The 21,140-nt window shown below is 41.0% G+C and overlaps 1 protein-coding gene across 1 annotated transcript in view; it reads left to right on the forward strand.

The window, feature by feature from the left end:
• Positions 1-20,574, forward strand: part of map2k1 (mitogen-activated protein kinase kinase 1) — a 60,029-nt gene extending 39,455 nt beyond the window's left edge. Inside the window, exons 4-11 of the mRNA XM_043677090.2 lie at positions 548-625; positions 1,965-2,016; positions 6,366-6,490; positions 7,422-7,623; positions 8,288-8,352; positions 9,442-9,503; positions 12,986-13,031; positions 16,630-20,574. Coding sequence (XP_043533025.1) covers positions 548-625; positions 1,965-2,016; positions 6,366-6,490; positions 7,422-7,623; positions 8,288-8,352; positions 9,442-9,503; positions 12,986-13,031; positions 16,630-16,743 — 744 coding nt within the window. The 3' untranslated portion in view covers positions 16,744-20,574. The remainder of the gene's footprint in view (positions 1-547; positions 626-1,964; positions 2,017-6,365; positions 6,491-7,421; positions 7,624-8,287; positions 8,353-9,441; positions 9,504-12,985; positions 13,032-16,629) is intronic.
• The last annotated feature ends 566 nt before the right edge of the window (positions 20,575-21,140 follow it).

Below are 21,140 nucleotides of genomic sequence, written 5' to 3' on the forward strand. Positions count from 1 at the left end.
TGTGCTGATTGAAATCTGACTTGCAATGTTGCTCTGCCACTTCTCTGTGGTCATTGACACATCGCTATCTGACAAAATCTTTACCTTATTTAGGTTGGAGCAAGTCACCAGCAGGTGTATAGCTTTCCCACTGACACATAACAAATCTCTTCGGAAATCCCTGCTACCAAAGGTTCTGTATGTTGCTAAAGGCAGCTGTTACAGTGTAGCCACTGGGAATGAGAGGGGGAGGGAGCTGGTGTCATACAAAACATTCCATTTTTCAAAATGGAAAAGCACAGATCTTCACTGTAAACACTAGAAACCAGATTAATTAATGGAAAATTACTAATCACAACTAAGGGCCAGCTGGAGGAGGATTCTTAATCACATTGCTTTATTGATCATATAGTAGTTTCTTGTGACCGTATGATCAATATGTTGCTAACAGCAGTGTGTCTGTGACAGTATGATCAATATGTTGCTAACAGCAGTGTGTCTGTGACAGTATGATGACCAGAATGTGGTGCTGTTCACACTGAGTAATTCTAACGTTTCACTTTGTTAGGATGGTGGATCACTGGATCAGGTGCTTAAAAAGGCTGGAAGAATTACAGAGCAAGTGCTGGGTAAAGTGAGCATAGCTGTAAGTACAATTCATTCAGTGCAGGGATGTGATAACAGATCGACTCTGTGCAGGAGTGTCTAACCGTCCAAAAGCAGTCACATGCTGAGGTCAGTTGTACACATGTCCATGATGGGGATGTTTAGATATTTTAGGTTCCTGTAGTTTTGGCTCTAGGTCAAACCAGCTCAATGTGACATCCTGTCTTTCTTTGACACTTGCATCTGTGCAACAAGAATGTACTGGTGATGAAAATGTCAGTTGTGGCTCAGAGGGTAATGTCTTTCCTTCAGTTAAGTGACTAATGGTTCACTCAGAGCTGAAGATTCAAGTTGCATCAAGTATGCTCATACTTCCAGTCAAGAACTAAGAGTGCTGCAGTGTCAGAGATCTCCTCTTTCAGTCGAGCTGTTAAATTGCATTCTCTTCAGTCAGATTGTGTTTTATCTACACTGTGTGGGCTGCAGTTGTTCAAGAAGACAGCTCACCACCACTTTCTCAAGGACTCTTGGGGATATGTAACAACTGTTAGCCCAACCAGCGACCTGAAAGCCCATAAATAAATAATAAAACAAAAACCTCTTAGCACTTTTTTTATAAGAAATGTTGTGGATTTCTCTCTAGTGTCCTGGGCCAATATTTATCCCTCAATCAATGTCACAAGACCTAGATGATTTGGCTGTTATCACATTTGCTGTTCGTGGGAACTTGCTGTGTACAAATTGACTCCGATGTTGCTTACATTAAAACGGTAACTACACTTCACATGCATTTGATTGGCTGTAAGGTGCTTTGGGACATGGTGAAACTTTTATAGATTTTGCAGAAATTTAAATGCCCCCTTATCTTTGTCTTTGTACAATGGTCCCAGTGAGTTGAAGGATTTTGTTTTATGACAATGGAGGTGTTCTCCCACAGCGTGGAATGTGGTAAAGGTATGTTCCAGGAAGTGTGCAAGGTAATGAGATTTCTATTACATCATTGATTGGTTTCCTGGAGCCATAGCCAATGGAGAGCCAGAGCCAGATAGAACTTCCAGTGGAGTTCATTGGTGAGGATAGTTTAAGCTAACATTCACAAACATGATGGAATTCCAATTTGAATTTGTACATTCCATTGTAATTTTCATATGTTCATGATGTTTGCTATATCCATTTTAAACTAGAAATATCTAGTGTAAACTTGTCACCTTGTAATTATACTTTGTTTTTCAATTTCCCTGCTTATTGGAGTGCCACCATTGGCAGCAAAGTGAAGAAACAGATAGTTAATGCATTTTAGATATAAACAGATAGACTTGTTCCTGGCATGTCCGTTAAAGAAAATCATGCTGTTTAAAAGACAATTACAATCTTTGCAGGTGAACAAGGGATTGGCATATCTGCGAGAGAAACACAAGATCATGCACCGAGGTATTCGTTGTCTTAAATGCTGTTTTCTTGTGTATAATGTATCATTTGTCTGACCCGCGGAATTCTATGGTATAAAAAGGGGCCTGACATTCAACCTTGATGTAAATTAGTCCCATACCCAATCTTCAGTGTGTTTGCCTAATTGAAGTAGCATCAGGAACATTTGACTGTGTGAGCAGCTCGATCCCACACAATCGCAGCTGTGGTGATTTACTTTGTCTCATGGAACCATTTCAGAGCACTTGTTTCATGCAGAAAACCATATTCACCATGTTGCTATGTCAACTGTCTGATCATAAATACAAAATGCTAGTTTGCGTTAGTAGAGAACCTGTTATGTGGGAAATTATCCCAAGGTGCTGTAGAGGAGCATTAATAAATAACATTTTGATGCTGAGCCACAAGGAGGGACTAGGCTGGCTGAGGTTGCTTTTAAGAGGTTGGTTTTAGGGAACATCCTAAAGAGGAGGTTGGTTATGAAGAGGTTTGTCAAGGTGAAATTGAGAGCTCTGGGTCCAGCCAGCTAAAGGCACAGCTGCCAGTGTTGAAGTGGAAGAAATGCTGGATATGTAGCTGTCCCCACAAGATAGTGTGCAGCTGCCTTGGGGCTGGATTTCTGGTCAAATGAATCCACTTTCCTCTATATTAGCTTCATCTTGCTATTTCTCTATAACCCTTGACCTGAAAGGAATTGCTGACAATTTATTAATGTCCATATAATGTCATCTGACAGTCTGCTGAGACTTTGTTGCAACTGTTTTCCTGCATTAAATTGTAAAGGAATGAAAAGAATCACCAGATTATTACGGTGCAGGAGGAGTCCATTTGGACCCACGTACCTGCTCCAACTCTTCAAATGAACATTAATACTTCATGCCAATCTCTTGCTTTTATCCCCCATACACTTGTGCACTATTTCTTTCCAAATAATTATCCAGTGCCTCTTGAATGCTTTGACTGTACCTGCCTCCAGCACATTTCCAGCTAGTGCCTTCTATTACCCTAACTACTGGCTCTATGAAAAAGGTTTTTCCTTGAATCATCTTTTGTTATTTTTGCACATCACTTTAGATCTATGCCCCCTCATTGTTTTGCTTTTGTGCATGGGAACAGTTTTCCCCCATCTACTTTGACCAGCGCACTCTCAATTTTAAAAACCATCTTATCAAATCTCCTGTCCTCCTTTTTTCTCTGAAAGGAGAATGGGCCCCAATTTTTCAATCTATCCTCATATATCTGGAGTTTCACATTCCTGGAACCATTCTTGTATATTGCATTTCCAGAGTCTGCAAGTGGGCAGCACGGTGGCACAGTGGTTAGCACTGCTGCCTCAGCGCCAGAGACCCGGGTTCAATTCCCGACGCAGGCGACTGACTGTGTGGAGTTTGCACATTCTCCCCATGTCTGCGTGGATTTCCTCCAGGTGCTCCGGTTTCCTCCCACAGTCCAAAAATGTGCTGGTTAGGTGAATTGGCTATGCTAAATTGCCCGTAGTGTTAGGTAAGGGGTAAATGTAGGGGTATGGGTGGGTTACGTTTCGGCGGGTCGGTGTGGACACTGTAATGTAATGTAATCTAATCTAATCACGTCTTTCCTATGACCCCATGCACAACACAGTTCTCCATATGAAATCTAACCACTGTCTTGCTCTCGTATTCTATGCCCATTAATAAAACTGAGGACGTTGTGTGCTTTATTAACTGCTCTCTCCATCTGTTCTGCTGCCTTCAATAGTCTGTGCATTGTACACCCAGCTCCCTCTGCTCCTCTAGCCCCTGTTTTTCTTTCTGACCAAAGTGCATCAGCTAACACTTCTGTGCATTGAACTTCATCTGCTACCTATCTGCCCACTCTACCAACTTGCCAATGTCCTTTTTGGAGTTCCATTCTCTCCTCTTCACAGTTTACAATTTTTCTAAGTTTTGTGTCATCTGCAAACTTTGAAATTGTCTCCTACGTACCAAAATCCCGATCAATATTTTATATCAGGAATAGATCAGGTCATTAGCACTATATGTGGAATGAACTTCCAGAGGAAGTGGTGGATGTGGGTAAGTTACAATTTTAAAAGACATTTAGGAAGTATGTGAATAAGAAATGTTTTTGGAGGGATTTCATATTCAGGAGCAGTCAGGTGGGTTAGTTTAGTTTTGGGATTATGGTTGCCATGGACGTGTATCAGGAAAAACCAGGGTTCCGTTACTGACCCCTGAAAATCCAAGACAAATCTTCCTCTAACCTGAAATCTGTTACCTGTCACTCGACCAGTTTTGTCTCCCCATTGCCTTTGTCACTTTTATGCCATGACCTATTACTTTCCACACAGGTCAATTGTGTTTTTTAATCCTTTGTGGAATGTGGTTGTCATTGGCTGGGCCAGCATTTATTGCACATCCCTAATTGCCCTTGAAAAGGTGATATATTAGACACCTGGCAATATCAAACGAAAACAGTGATGGAGAAACTCAGCAGATCTGGCAGCATCTATAGAAAGAAAAACAGAATTAATATTTTCAGTCCAGTATTAGAAATGGAAATAATTGGTGAAGAGTGATATCTATGCTGATAGTGAGGTAGGCGACAGGGATAGGCTTGATTGCAAAGTCAGGGTTGGATCGGAGAGTGCAGTAAGTTCAGGAAGATAGGTTATAATGAGGGAGGGGAGCAGAAATCTAGTTAGTAGATTGAATCAAAATATGGAATCTGTTTAACTTATTTGGATAGAAAACTGGCTAACCGGTCGAAGGCAGAGAGTGGTGGTAGATGGTAAATATTCAGCCTGGAGCCCAGTTACAAGTGGAGTTCCGCAGGGATCAGTTCTGGGTCCTCTGCTGTTTGTAATTTTTATTAATGACTTAGATGAGGGAGTCGAAGGGTGGGTCAGTAAATTTGCAGATGATACGAAGATAGGTGGAGTTGTGGACAGTGAGGAGGGCTGTTGTCGGCTGCAGAGGGACTTAGATATGATGCAGAGCTGGGCTGAGGAGTGGCAGATGGAGTTCAACCCTGCCAAGTGTGAGGTTGTCCATTTTGGAAGAACAAATAAGAATGCGGAATACAGGGTTAATGGTAGGGTTCTTAGTCAAGTGGAGGAACAGAGGGATCTTGGGGTCTATGTACATAGATCTTTGAAGGTTGCCACTCAGGTGGATAGAGTTTGTAAGAAGGCCTATGGAGTATTATCGTTCATTAGCAGAGGGATTGAATTCAAGAGTCGTGAAGTGATGTTGCAGCTGTACAGGACTTTGGTTAGGCCACAGTTGGAGTACTGTGTGCAGTTCTGGTCGCCTCACTTTAGGAAAGATGTGGAAGCTTTGGAGAGGGTGCAGAGAAGATTTACCAGGATGTTGCCTGGAATGGAGAGGAAGTCATATGAGGATAGGTTGAGAGTGCTTGGCCTTTTCTCGTTGGAACGGCGAAGGATGAGGGGTGACTTGATAGAGGTGTATAAGATGATCAGAGGAATAGATAGAGTAGACAGTCAGAAACTTTTTCCCCGGGTACAACAGAGTGTTACAAGGGGACATAAATTTAAGGTGAAGGGTGGAAGGTATAGGGGAGATGTCAGGGGTGGGTTCTTTACCCAGAGAGTGGTGGGGGCATGGAATGCGCTGCCCGTGGGAGTGGTAGAGTCGGAATCATTGGCGACCTTTAAGCGGCGTTTGGATAGGTACATGGATGGGTACTTAATCTAGGTTAGAAGTTCGGCACAACATCGTGGGCCGAAGGGCCTGTTCTGTGCTGTATTGTTCTATGTTCTATGTTTATATAACCAGGAACAGGGAAATCCATGGATACAGTGTTCAGATTAAAATGTTTTACTTGCGAGACACCATTATAACCTGTACCTTCAAATTCTTTGAGTCACAGAACCAAAAGCTCACCACCAGCTTTTATTTTCAAACAAAATACTCCATATTTACTTTCCATCTTTTTCCAAACATTTTGAATCCCTTGCTGCTGCCTGCAGTCTGATTCACAAGTTACTTGTTTGTGCACTTCAGCTCAGCGTCCACATGCTCCTTCTTGCTCTCTAATTAAACAGTCAGTATTCATTCACTCTGATGCGAATTAGATCATACAATCATATAGTGTGGGAGATAAATAAGCAAATGTATCCAAATTTCCCTCATTTATTTATCTTTCATCAGCCTATCCAAACTATTCTTAAGTGACAGTTTGCTGTTAAATTTGTCTGCCTGTGACATCATCTGCTTCTTAATTTTCTCGTGTGGTAATTTGTGCAGTTTTTTTTTTGTCTTCAATCGTGCTGCTTTTCCCAAGTAACTGGTTAAAGTAAACCAGAAATGTGTAATTTCTTGTAATTTTAAATTGTATTTCTTTTCCAGATGTTAAACCTTCAAACATCTTGGTGAATTCCCGCGGTGAAATCAAACTTTGTGATTTTGGGGTTAGTGGGCAGCTGATTGACTCCATGGCAAACTCCTTTGTTGGGACAAGATCTTACATGTCAGTAAGTTCCTCCATTGCACATGACAACAGAATGGAAAACGCTCTGATCTTAGTGACACTGCTGAGGTTCTATCCCCCTGGGCAGCTATCTCCAGGAAAGATATATTATTAAAATCTCAACACTGGAATCTGCAGTAAGATCAGGAAAATGCCAGAAACCTACTGCAGGGATCAGGGAATTCTGATGTTGTGAGGGAAGTGGAAGCACTTGCCTCGGTAACTTCCTTGCATTTACATTTTGGAACTTGCTTTACTCTGTGGTCCTAATGTTACCAGATTCTGTTCTGAGTCTTTCTCAGGTATAAAGATCCAAAAATTGCACCCAATCGGACTGTGTGACGGTTTTCTAATGATTTGTTTGAATGATTTAGGAATGCCAGAAGAGATGGGTATTGTGTCCAGTAACTCCTGGATTTGTTCTTGTACTTTCGGGGCAAGTTTTGGTCCAGAGAAACCCAGCAGTCAAAGGAAGAGAATATTTGCTTCCTGATGATTCCCAACTCCACGAACAAGAAATTCACAAAAACACTTAGAATGAATAAAGATGTGTTTAATGATGATTTTTACAATTAATCTATTGCAAAAATATCCTTGACATTAATTAATGTTAATTTGCTAGTTTCACTTATTGACTGGTACTGTGCCAAAGGCCAATCAGCCCATCATGAATCTTTAGATAAATTTATAGTGTGCTTTGGGTTTGGAAGAAGATGTGCCAAAATTGTGCCTGTGAGGTGGGAACAACAGGTTCAAATTTCTACACATCCCAGGATATAATAAATGAATGTTTTGCAAGACTTTGAGGAAAGAACAGTGCAGTGGGAGAAATGAGAACGCTCTTTCAGAGCCAGCAGAGGCACAAGGGGCAGAATGTTGTTGCTAAGAGTCTGGAAACTCCCCTCACTGCTTCTATATTTTGACTTGTTTCTCAGCCTGAAAGACTCCAGGGGACACATTATTCTGTTCAATCCGATATCTGGAGTATGGGGCTGTCTCTGGTGGAGATGGCCATTGGAAGGTATCCAATTCCTCCACCTGATGCTAAGGAGCTCGAACAGATCTTTGGCTGTCACGTGGGAGAGGACCCTTCATCCTCCGAGTCAAGCCCTCAACCTTCAGGACGTCCAGGGAGTTGTGAGCTTCAGTTGTTTACTCATTTCACATCATTCACAAAGAAATTCAAATCTTTTAAGTTAGAGACTACTGGGTTGCAGTGGGACTATATTGCTGGGGTAACGGAATACTGGAGTACAGTGGGACTGTATCACTAGGCTAAAAAGGAATAGTGGGGTACAGTGAGACTGTATTGCTGGGGTAACAGAATATTAGGTTACAGTGGAACTGTATCGCTAGGGTAATGGAATACTGGGGTACGGTGGGATTGTATCGCTAGGGTAATGGAATACTGGGGTACGGTGGGATTGTATCGCTAGGGTAATGGAATACTGGGGTACGGTGGGATTGTATCGCTAGGGTAATGGAATACTGGGGTACGGTGGGATTGTATCACTAGGGTAATGGAATACTGGGGTACGGTGGGATTGTAGCGCTAGGGTAATGGAATACTGGGGTACGGTGGGATTGTATCGCTAGGGTATTGGAATACTGGGGTACAGTGGGATTGTATCGCTAGGGTAATGGAATACTGGGGTACAGTGGAACTGTATTGCTGGGGTAATGGAGCACTGGAATGCAGAGTGCTAGGATTAATTCGGTCAGTTGTTGAATTAAACAATTTGTCAAAGCAGAATTCCACACTCCCCTCCAGTCTGTTTGAATCGATCCATTCTCTTTGCAGCTTTTGGTGGTGATTGTCGACCTCCAATGGCAATATTCGAATTGTTGGATTACATTGTGAATGAGGTCAGTCCCATTCCCATCTTCTGCCTTTCACTGAACTAGGTTGTGTTGTGAGTCTCGTTTTTATTTTACACCGTGATTCTCACTCAGGAACAGACTGGTTGCTGAGATTGTACAATGATTACAATCATTCAACCCAACTCTCTGTTAGTCCACATGAAGAACTGCCTTCCACCCACTCCATCTAAAATTGAATAACAGGATTGACTCAAATGTTTTAGGCACAACTTCACTCTGACAAAGTTGTGCTGACTATCACTGATCAAATCTTGCCTCTCCAAGCAGAGATAATTCTCAATTTCAGAATTTTCTCCAGTAGTCATTTCCCTATCAATGATCTGTAGCTCCCTGGTTATTCCCTATTAGCTGTCCTGCAGTTCTCTGACACCTCTGTCAAATTATAGCCAGATCACTGCCCCTTAATGTGGTTTAAAGGGATCAGGCAGCATGGATGCCCCATAGTCTATATGAATTTTCTTTTCCAATAAAATTCTATCTTGGACAGCATTTAGCTGCTGCCTGAATTCTAGTAGATCTACTATAAGCAGACGGATACTCTGACTCACTGGCAATGAAAAGTTAATCCAGATTCAAATATAAAAAAAGTGTGGATGATGGCAGTTTGGGGTCTTTTCACTTTGAAATGGATCACCTTTTTACTGGTTAAGGAATATTGTGCCAGCGCAAATAAATACCATTTAAGGTGCAGATCCCCCAAGATCCCAGTGAATAATGGCACAGGGTTGAGGGGCTGAATGACCTTCTCCTATTTGTCTTTGCCCACTGTAGATAGCGATTGGACATGTTTGTCAGGTGCTTTTCCCTATGGATATGTGCAGGTCACCCATGGCATTGCTCACTGATATGGCCAATATACAAATGAGTGTTATTGGCCAGCTATAAATAGAATGATCATGAAGATTTGAACTGCTGCAGAATTTCAAAGTTTTAATGTCTTTGGTGTCGGGAATACCACACATTGTCAATTTGCTGTCTTTCTAACATACTTTGTGCCCATGTTAGCTGCAAATTGTGTTGTTTCTATCCATTTCTCTATTTGTTTATCAAATTATTAATCTGTTGCATTTACAGCCACCTCCTAAATTGCCAACTGGAGTATTTAGTGAAGAATTTCAAGACTTTGTGAATGCATGGTGAGTGAGTTATTAATGCCGGTGAGTGAGTTTTTGATAATGAAAGCCCCGTGCTCCTGGCAGAAATGGTGGCTCTGTGACCTAATGGGTCACTTCACTTGGGGTATGTTTCTCTGGACTGACCGCACACTTCCCTCACAGGCAGTGAGAGACTCTGGCAGAGAACCATTGTAGGAATCCCTGGGAAGGTTTCTCACTGATCAACTTTCAACAGGACTCCTGAGTAGAATCGATCCATGTTCTATTTCTACCAAAGAAAACATTGCTGTTCTGTCAAAGTTGAAGTGATGGTGAAAGAAGGACCTGCTGTTGCTGAACAAAAAGACCTTGGAGTGCAGGTTCATAGCTCCTTGAAAGTGAATAGATAGGATAGTGAAGAAGGTGTTTGGTATGCTTTCTTTTGTTGGTCAGAGTATTGAGTACAGGAGTTGGGAGGTCATGTTGCGGCTGTATAGGATATTGGTTAGGCCACTGTTGGAATATTGCATGCAATTCTGGTCTCCTTCCTATTGGAAAGATGTTGTGAAACTTGAAAGGGTTCAGAAAAGATTTACAAGGATGGTGCCAGGGTTGGAAGATTTCAGCTATAGGGAGAGGTTGAATAGGCTAGGGCTGTTTTTCTCTGGAGCGTCAGAGGCTGAGGGGTGACCTTTATAGAGGTTTACAAAATTGAGGGGAATGGATAGGATAAATAGACAAAGTCTTTTCCCTGGGATCGGGGAGACCAGAACTAGAGGGCATAGGTTTAGGGTGAGAGGGGAAAGATATAAAAGAGACCTAAGGGTCAACCTTTTCATGCAGAGGGTGGTACGGGTATGGAATGAGCTGCCAGAGGATGTGGAGGCTGGTACAATTGCAACATTAAAAAGGCATCTGGATGGGTAGAAAGGGTTTGGAGGGATATGGGCTGGGTTCTAGCAGGCAGGACTAGATTGTGTTGAGATATCTGGTCGGCATGGACGGGTTGGATCGGAGGGTCTGTTTCCGTGCTGTACATCTGAGTGTATGACATCCCAGAAAAAGTACAGAGGTTCACAGGCAATGAATGACTTTCATTGTTGTTGTTCTTGTTGTCTCAGACAAATATATAAACCTAATGTTCTGGTCTTTTTACAAGCAGTTTGACAATGCGTTCAGGTCAGTCAGATATGTTGAGAAACCAGGGATTTTGATGCTGAGCTGTTCCATGCTGCTTGCATCATCCAATCTGCGCATGTTGACATGTGCCCCTGACTTTCAGGACAGTCCCTCTGGAGATTCTTGCACGAATGGTGGAGTGGCAGATCCATAAGGAAATATGTTTGCAAAGCCCATCAGTGTGGACAATACGGAACAGCAACTCTAGGATCATGTTTCTCTGTAGTAAGTTCACAGTTTTAGCTGTGCTCTGAGGATGTGTAATCCCATTGGAAGGGAGGAGAGAAAAGGGAAGGGTCTTACCTGAGTGTTGCCCACTGCAAGGGAGGTGATGGTCCAGTGGTATCACTGCTGGTCTATTAATCCAAAAACCCAGGAAAATGTTCTGGGAACTCAGATTTAAATCCTGCCATGGTAGATGGTGGAATTTGAATTCAATAAAAATCTGGAATTAAGAGTTTTAATAGTGACCATGAAACCATTGTTGTTTGTCAGAAAAATGTACCTGGTTCACTAATGTCATTTTTAAGGAAACTGCTTTCCTTATCTAGCCTTACCGAGGGTGGGCAATAAGTGCTGGCCTAGCCAGTGACACACATGTCAAGTGAATGCATTGAATCAGAAATCTCTAGGAGCATACGATGGCCTGGGATTAAGTTGTCTTTCTGATGTCCATGGGGAGAACTTTGGAGGAATGAAATAATCCTATTAATTAAAATTCTCACTTAGACATTGTAAGTTTAGGAAAACCATCTTGTAAAACTCTTCAAGAAAAAGTTTAGGTGACTAATTTGGATGCTTTAAAAGGATTTGAGATTTTTTTTAAAAAGGAGGGGAAAGGAAGGAAACATTTAGTGTTGATAGATTTGAGTTGAAGTGGAGAGAGTAAAACACATGAACCAACAAAGGCAGGCACTCAATAGGTCTAAAGGTCAGTTTCTCTGCTGTAAACTCTGTCAAATGCAAATTAATACAGCTGAAACTGTAGAGTCAGGAAAATTCCTCCCAAACTACAGGCCAGTAATCTGCTTGACATTCCTTATCTCCAGTTTTGTGGTTAGAATTTGAATGAAAACTTGAAGTAGAAAGATGTAATGCACAATAGTGTCCCCTCGGTAGCCGATACCTCCCTCCAGTGGTTAGACACCAGCATTACATGAGTTGAAGAAAAGCTGGGGATGAGACATTTACAGAGACTGAAAACAAAAATGCTGGCGATCAGAGGGTCAGGCAGCTTCCATGGACAGAAAGCAAGCTACTGTCTTCAGGGCTGACATGAAGTGTGGAGAGACTGCATTTATGCAGTAGTTGGAGGGTAGAGGAGAGTGCTGGGGGAGAAAGGATGTTGATAGTTCAGATTTATAGAGAAGACCTTTCTCAACCCCTGGATACTGCAAGGCATTTACATACTTTGTTTGTAACATAAGGAACACAGCAGTTGAACTGAACACAGTAAATTCCTGTAATCAACAATATAATGAGCAGAAAGTTTGTTTTAGTAAAACTGGTTGAGGGATAAATATTGGCTGAGACAGAGTGAACGCACTCCTGTTCTTCAAAACTGTAACATGTGGCTATTTAGATCCATCTGAAAGGGCAAATGAGCTTTTTGAATCATTCTGATAAAATCTGCATAGAACAGCACTGGAGAGTCCGGCCTGAATTCTGTGTTGAAATCTCTGGAGTGGGACTTAGACTCACCATTTTTGGACTCCAATGTGATAGAGCTGCCCATTCAATGTCTGGTAATTACCACATTCCTGTCCATGCAGGGGAGATGACATTCAGACCGTTTCCTTCAATAAGACAGATCGTGTCCTTTTTTTTTCTCGTTATTCAATAGGTACGTAAGGTTCTTCAGTATGTGTTGACTAAACTCTATCTTAAGTGGAAGAAATTAGTTTTACTTTAGTTTTCAGACAAAGATATTTCTTTAAACAAAAACCTACAAGTCAGCTGCAAAAATTGGTTTGGTTGATGTGGTGCCCAGTCAATGCTTTACTCCCAACAGGATATGTTAAAACCTTTATATCTGTTCAGATACTTCCTGTTTCTTCTAATGCCATGCATTTGTTTCAACTTTTCTGTGACACCATCTGAAGTCATGATAGTCGGCTCCCACGGTCAGTGTCAGGTCACTCAAAGGTAGATCCACTAGTTTCTTCTCTTCAGAGAAACCTGTCCTTGTATCAGTGCCTGTCTCTCTGGCAGCTTAAAGTACGCAGAGAACAGCAGGGGAGAACCTGCCACGCCAATATCTGGGTGGGCTGAATGGCCTGATCTACACTGTAGGGATTCTGATTTTTGTTTAACATCTGACAACGTCTTTAATTTTTTTTTTAAAGTTTGATAAAGAATCCTGCGGAAAGAGCAGACCTGAAGCAGCTTATGGTGAGTGAGTCACTGATCTTTTGCTGATTTTGGTTTTTGGATCAAGTTACAAGTAAAAATTACAAAGTTGTCATTCATAACAAAACTTTTTTTAAAAAATAAATATACAGGCACTTTCTTTGGTAATTGTGAGCAGTGATCCTTTGGTCTGTTCTGTTAGTTTACCCTCCGTCCATGGCTTAGAGACTCTCTCCTGGGGGTGGGAACTTAGTGGGAGGTGTTGGTCATTGATTCTTTAAAGTTAACAATTGTAGGGTTTAAACCTACTCTTAATTCAGAGATATTGGGTAAGGATAGCACTGGGCTCAAATGTGATGCCTCATTAGCCAAGGATCTCACTGGTTGGTTGTAATCCTTACAAAAGGTAATTACCCAAATGGTGTTTTCATGATTTGGTTTTGATAGGAAAGGATGGAAGAAATTTCCTTGGGACATGTTGGTAACCAGGAGACAAATTTTAAGGAAACCGGTTAAAGGACTGGGGGTTCTGGAATCCCTGCAGGAAAAATCTTAGCATGTGTTACAACACAACAGGCCTTGCTACCCACCATGTCTGCATCAGCTGTCCAAAGGAGCAATTCACCCAGCACCACCGTTGCATCTTTACACATGCCTCCTTTTCTGAAAATAATCAAATTCCCATTTAAATCCTTCAGGTTCTCAGGAAATCAATTTCAGATCCTGATCTCTTGCCACATGAGAGCGGTTTCCTTCAGGTCTCCATTGTTTCTTTCTAAATGTGTTCTCTCTCCAATCAATAAAAAGTTTGTCCCTAGTCACTCTGGCCAGACTCCTTATGATTTTGAATACTTTATCAAATTTCTCAACTTCCTTCCTTCAAGGAAAACCCCCTTGTCCCAACTTCTCTGATCTGTCCATCTAATGGAAGTTCCTCATCCCTGAAACCATTCTGAAAAACGACAGTGAAAGCTGCTGCTTGGACTTAAACTTGAAAATGAAAACAATACAAGGTTGAGGGAAGTGCTGGCACAGTCACAGTGGGTCAAATGATAACCTCTAAATTATTTTAATCCACCTATTGTATGTTATGACACACCTCCAGGGCAGGTGGGATTTGATCATCTACTTCCTATCCAAGAGGTAGGGTCACTACCACCGTGCCACAAGATGTAATGAACCCCTTCAGTGCTCTGCATTTGATTTGATTTGATTTAGAAGGATAAAAGATCCTGGGGATTTGCTAATGCTGGCAAAGCCAATATCTCTTGCTCAGCTTGACTTGCCCTCCATGCTTTTGTGAGCTGCTATAGTCTCTGGTGTATGTACTCCCACAACACTGTTAGGTACTCCAGGACTTTGCCATTCTGGAATTGTTACTGAGTCAATGCACATCTAAATCAGGCTGGAGATACTCCCAAAGAGATTATATAAATTTATGAAGGGCAAAAGAGTAATTAGGGAGAGAATAGGGCCCCTTTAAAATCAACAGTATGTGTGGAGTCACAGTAAACAGATGAGATCTGAAACCAATATCTCTCATTGAGATTTAGTGTGAAGACATGGAAGCTAGGGAACTCAGGGAAGTAAATAGTGATAACTGGAAAGAGTCCACATCTCACAAGTTGTGCTGGAGGTCTTAAAATGCACAAAAGGAAGATAAATTCCAGGGATCTAATCAAGTGTATCCTAGGACATTGTGGGAAGCTAGGGAAGAAATTGTGGGGCCCTTAGCAAAGATATTTGTATCATCAACAACCATGGGTGAGGTATTGGAGGGTGGCTAATTATTTAAGAAAGACTTCAAGGAAAAGCCTGGGAACTACAGACCATTGAGACTAACGTCGCTGGATAAGTTGTTGAAGGGTATCCTGAGACAGGATCTGCATGCTTTTGGAAAGTTAAGGGCCGATTAGGGATAGTCAACATGGCTTTGTGCATGGGAAACTATTTCTCAAATATGATTTGAGCTTTTTGAAGAAATTATGCTTCTGCCTACATGGACTTTAACAAAGCATTTGCCAAAGTTCTGCATGGTAGACTGGTTAGTAGGGTTAGATCACATGAAATCCAGGGAGCGATAGCCAATTAGATACAAAATTGGTTTGCTGGTAGGTGGCATGATGGTAGTAGAGGATTGTTGTTCAAACTGGAGGCCTGTGACCAGCACTGTGCCACAAGGATCATAGTCATTTTGTATAAACAAACATTTTGTATGTAGATGAGATTATAGGAGGCATGGTTGGTAAGATTACAGATTACAGCAAAATTGGTGGACAGTGAAGGTTATCTCAGAGTACAACAGGATCTTGATCAATTGGGCCAGGAGGTTGAGGAATGCAGATGGAGTTTAATTGTGTTGCATTTTGCTAAGATAAACCAGGGCAAGACTTGTACATGTAATAGTAGGGCCCTTGGGAGTGTTGTTGAACCGAGAAACCTCGGGGTGCGGGTACATAAGTTCCTTGGAAAGTGGCAACACAGACAGGGTAATGATGATGATATTTGACATGTCTTCATTTGTCAGAGCTCTGAGTACAGGAGTTAGGATTCTGGATCAGTGGTGCTGGAAGAGCACAGCAATTCAGGCAGCATCCAAGGAGCAGTGAAATCGACGTTTCGGGCAAAAGCCCTTCATCAGGAATAAAAGCAGTGAGCCTGAAGCGTGGAGAGATAAGCTAGAGGAGGGTGGGGGTGGGGAGAAAATAGCATAGAGTTGCAGTGGGAGAGGGACTCGGAGATTCTTGTAGAGAGGAGGAAAACTTCTTCAAGGCAGGCATCCTTGCAAGAGGATTCGCAGTAGGGTTAAAATCAACGAGGTAAAAACAATGACTGCAGATGCTGGAAACCAGATTCTGGATTAGTAGTGCTGGAAAAGCACAGCAGTTCAGGCAGCATCAAAGGAGCAGCGAAATCGACGTTTAGGATGTCGAGTTATAGGCATACAAGACATTGGTAAGGATGCATTTGGAGTACTGTGCATAATTCTGGTTATCTTGTTTAGGATGGATGTTAAACTAGTAATTCTGTTTTGTACCCTTTCGAGGAAGTTACCAAAGTTGGATGGGCTAGGACTACTTTTCCTTTAGTGTAGGAGGCTGAAAGGTGACCTTAGAGGTTCATTAAAATCATGACATAGACAAGGTGAATAATCAAAGGTCTTTTTTTTCCCCCCCAGGGTAGGGGAATCCAAAACCTTACATTAAGGGGACGGGGAGGATTTAAATAGAACCATCAGGTCCCATTTAACAGATAGTGGTGCATATATGGTACAGAATGAGTTGCCAGAGGAAGTGATTGGGGCTGGTATAATTCCATCATTTAAGATATTTGGACAGCTTTTTTTTTTCTTCTTTGTGCAGTCACTCCTGTTTATTTTAATTTTATTTTTAACCCCCACACTACCACCTAAGTGCAGTAGTGCTTATTTTTGCCCCAGCACCCATGGTGTGTGTGTATAGGTGTGAGACACAGTGAAAGACACAAGGTGCACCACTTTGGACAGCTTTATATTGATAGCAAACACTTAACATAGGGAAATGGGAGTAGTTTAGTTAAGTGTTTGATATGGACAGGTTGGGCCAAAGTGCCTGTTCCTATGCTGCATCACTCTAATGATCAGTGTCTTATTTTGTGGCAGGCTCATGCTTTCATCAAACGATCAGAGGCGGAAGAGGTGGATTTCGCAGGTTGGCTGTGCACGACTATTGGCCTGAAGCAGCCAAGTACACCAACGCATACTCCTACTGTGTAGTCGCACAAGCTGCTAAATGTCTGCTCTTTGTGCAGCAAATTGATGGATGTTTCTGCTAACATTACCTCATCAATATCCCTCTGTCCCGTAAATAATTTTAAAAATGTACTTTCACTTTTAAAGGAAAGGTGTCTGTTTTAAAAAAAAAATGCCAATTTTAACTGCTGCTCAAATCATTAGAATTTGTCAATAGGAACCCATAGTTTTTAGTGGAGCTAAAAGAGAATTCTTTGATCAACAGAAAACCATTCTGTATCGCCCGATTTAGTGGATGATTGTGGAGACATCCCACTATGCTCAGGGTTAAATTCCATCCTTTTAAAGATGTGCTGCCCTCCCTTCAATGGTCAGGAACCCTAATTTATTTGTATACAACTCACCGCAATTGAGAAACCAGAACAGATTAAAATTACATTTTCCCTGATTTCTATTACGTCCTTCATACAAACAGAAGGACCATTCATTTGCTCAATACTTTCCCTTTATTCCACCAATGATTTGCCCTGAACAGTCCAATTGGGGAACTTATTAATTGCCAGCAGGAACTCCCTTGAGGTTTGGAGTGGGTAGGGCAAGGCGAAGACTTTTGTTGACCACTGGGGAAGATATTGAATACAACATCCAACAAAGACAGTAAAGGATTAAAATTGTTTTAAGACCAGCAAGGAATTAAATTCTATTTAATTTTCATAACACAAGCTGATCTGATTCAAACCATATGCAAAGTCCTTGTTGAAAGGTGCAGGCTCTGAAAGAATTAAGCCCACATTAATCAGAATCAAACAAAGTTTAGAATCTTGCCTATCGCATTTGAAAGTCCCTGTCCAGCGCAGTCCCTGCAAGGCCAGCATTTGTTGTCAATCCAGAAGAAAACAGGCTAGAAGTCCACCAGTGCTGTGGTCTTGGACTCACTTTTACACTAGATATGGTAAATTTCCTCCCACAAATGACATTGGGTTCTCAATAGGTATTTATAATTTGTTCTTTCATGATCACCACTACCAATATTAAGTTAAGTTTTCAATTCTTTATTTCACTAGCTATGGTGGGATTTGAACGTGTACCCTAGAGCATTATCTTGAGCCTCTGGATTACTGGTAATTATAATCACTACACTGTCTACAGGATGACTGATAGTTTTAACTGCCTTATTTTTGATGTGGAGGTGCCAGTGTTGGACTAGGCTGGTCAAAGTTTAAGAATCTCACACCAGGTTATAGTCCAACAAGTTTATTTGAAGTGCTAGCTTTCAGAGCACTGCTGCTTTATCAGGTAACTAATGAAGGAGCAGTGCTCTGGAAGCTTATACTTCCAAATAAACCTGCTGGACGATAACTAAGTTTAAAATCTCTCAACACCAGGTTATTTTGAACCATCCTGTTCAGAAATGTCACCATTCTGAGACAGGTGGAACTGGAGCATGGACCTCTGTCCCAGTGGTCAGGATGCTATATCTGCAAGTCACATTACTATACCATCACTTCTTTAACAGCCTTAAGCAAAGACCAGATCACAGAACATATGCAGAAACTACAAATTTCTTTACAAATACTGCCTAAAGACAAGTTAATATTTCAGGGTTTGTCAGACTAAAAGGAATTTAAAGAGACAGGTGAGAAGTGATAGGGAAAGTCTAATAGGATCAGAGACATGAGATTTTTAAAAAGTACTGATAGAGTGCAAAAGTGTGATGGTCATAGGACAAGTGAAATAAAAGATGGAAGTGCAAATGGCAACATTGTCTCAAAACATTGAGGTCAAGTCAGGAGAGCAATAAAATGAACAAGTGCTTTATAAAGTCTGAGGAACAGCAAAGGACAAAAGACTGTTGGAGTGTTTGAGAAAGTGAAAGGCTGCATATGGATGTGCTTACAAATTACAGCAGTCAATTTAAAGTATGGAGTAACTCATTTCATGTTGATCTCACTGCACACTGGAGATATTGATTAGGCTGCACATTTGGTTTTTTTTCCCCCTGCCCAACAGGATTGTGCCAAAACTAGAGTGCTGCTTTAACCTTGATTACAAACCTAGTAGAAACTCATTTGGTCACTTGGTTGTTAGTGGTATATTATAATATCAGACAGCATATGAAATGTTCAAACTTTTGGAATTTTGAGTGGATTATAAAATGGAAGCTGTGACAAGTGTACAATTTAACATTCAGAATAGCATCCTGGACTGGCTGATTTGTTCTCAGTGTCAACTCCATTTTCACATTAATTTTGAGAATCATGGATGCATTTAGTTCCTCAGGATACATGGGGTAAATAGTACTTAGAAATAAAAATCAAATCATTGTTAGTAGTATATCTTTTGCAAAGTAGACAGTTATTACTTCATCTGGCAATGTCAAAACAACTTTAATATTAAACACTACCGCAACATGCGATTTTCTTCTATTAATGTGATTTACAAGTGAGCAACCGGTGTTCTGCTCACCCTAAATCAGCTACAGCATATCTTAATGACAGATATTCAATCTCTTCAGTACCAGTGAACAGTAACTGCATTGGGGTTAAATTAAATTCACACTTCAACAGGAATTACCAACATAACAGAACTTCTCACTCCATAAAAACATGCAACTATTCATCAAATTCTCATGTGAAAGTTGCCCTGGCTCACCATTTGGGTGCAATTAGGAGAAAGTGAAGACTCTAGGTACTGGAGAGTAGCACTAGAAAAGCTTAGCAGGTCAGGCTCCATGCAAGGAGCAGGTGTCAATGTTTCAGGCATAAGCCCTTCATCCTGATGAGCTTTTCCAGTGCCACCCTTTGAGTCTGCAATTTCATTTGACATTTTTGTCAACCAGTTTAAGTCAGTATTCAAACATTACTATTAGTAGCAGAATGGATTTACACAAGAACCAGATAATCATTAACCCAGCCTTGCTACTCTAATGTGCCAAAATAAATCAATTGTGGAATTCAAAAACATTTCTCCCCAGCTACTATTTCAGCCCATTCCTAAATTGTCAGAGGCAGCAATGAAATAAAAGCGCAAGCTAGAATTGTTATGATCTATACTGGGACTGGGTAAAAGCAGGGAATCCCAGTCCATTTTACAACTTGACATCCCATTTCAGTAGGTTTCAAACCTTTTTGATTGAAGGATTTAAAAAAAAAGTGTAATAGACCATGATCCAAATAAATAGTTATAAATCAATGAGTGTTGCCATGTAAGGCAGAAGTATTTAGGGAAAAATCAGTAAGGTGGGTGTACACAGATCTCACTAGTGTCCTTAGGATTAACATTTACTGAAGTCCACTCACTATTCACAACAGCACTCCTTATACTTTAATGTTATTTTGCAGCCCTCTCAAAATATGGACCCTTCACAGCTCCACAGGCTACTCCTTTCCCTCTGGTGCAGCTCAAACAAGCTGTTAATTCACCCCCCAACCAAATCAACTGTTCATAGATATTGCAGCTAGAGACTTGAAATCAGGTGTCCTATCTCAGAGATAGGGACACTACCTTAGTAATCTGTCAAAAGCTGGAAAATTGTATTACTATAGTGCCTCCACCTACTATTCAATATGAACAGTTAAATGCCCAGCCAGATGGCAACTCATACAAGATTTTTGTTTCATAGAAATTCTGGAAACCAAACTGGAAATGTCAGGGACAAGAGATATGCAGTACACTAAATGAGACAGACAGAGAGACAATCTTTCTTTAAGTACAAATGGTGTAAGAAAATATTGTTGACTGCTAGAATTGTGTATAATGTGAGAAAATGTAATTCAGAACCCTCTTCAAACTGCGTTCCTGCTAAAGTTATTAAGCGGATGTTGCAATAAATGATCTAATGTGATCTTAAAACAATTTCCCTGTCTGTCTTTATTTTGCTACTTTGCAAATCAATTAGAAGAACATGGCATTTTTAGTCATTACAAATAGAAAAGACATCTTTATAGTGTCATTAAACAAACAGGACAAACATTGACAGGCTCCAGAATCTTTTCCAACAAGGTAGAATGTAGTGATGAGGAACACTAACAGCAGACTTGGCAACACCACACTATTGCACAACTGATTTAAGAGTGGACATTAAAAGGAATAGAATGACCAGAAATTTAAGACAAAATAACTTTTCAAAATTCTATACTGGATAGGTTAATAAAAGTAGATCCAAATCAGTATACAAGTTTCAAGAACACCATCCCCCAATTCTTACACCTGATCATTCTAGTCTGCACTGCCTGAAAGGGTGGAAGGAAATTAGTTTTACATATCTATCAACAAATCTTCCCCCTACCAACCTTCGCATAAATCAAATCACCCGACAACATTTCTGCCACCTCCAAACAGACCCCATCACCAGGGATATATTTCCCTCCCCACCCCTTTCCTCCTTCCGCAAAGACCGTTCCCTCCATGACTAACTGGTC

Source organism: Chiloscyllium plagiosum, unplaced genomic scaffold (genome assembly GCF_037043375.1).
Source record: "Chiloscyllium plagiosum isolate Xiang-an unplaced genomic scaffold, Cpla_swu_hap1 HiC_scaffold_39, whole genome shotgun sequence".
NCBI classification, from domain to species: Eukaryota; Metazoa; Chordata; class Chondrichthyes; order Orectolobiformes; family Hemiscylliidae; genus Chiloscyllium; species Chiloscyllium plagiosum.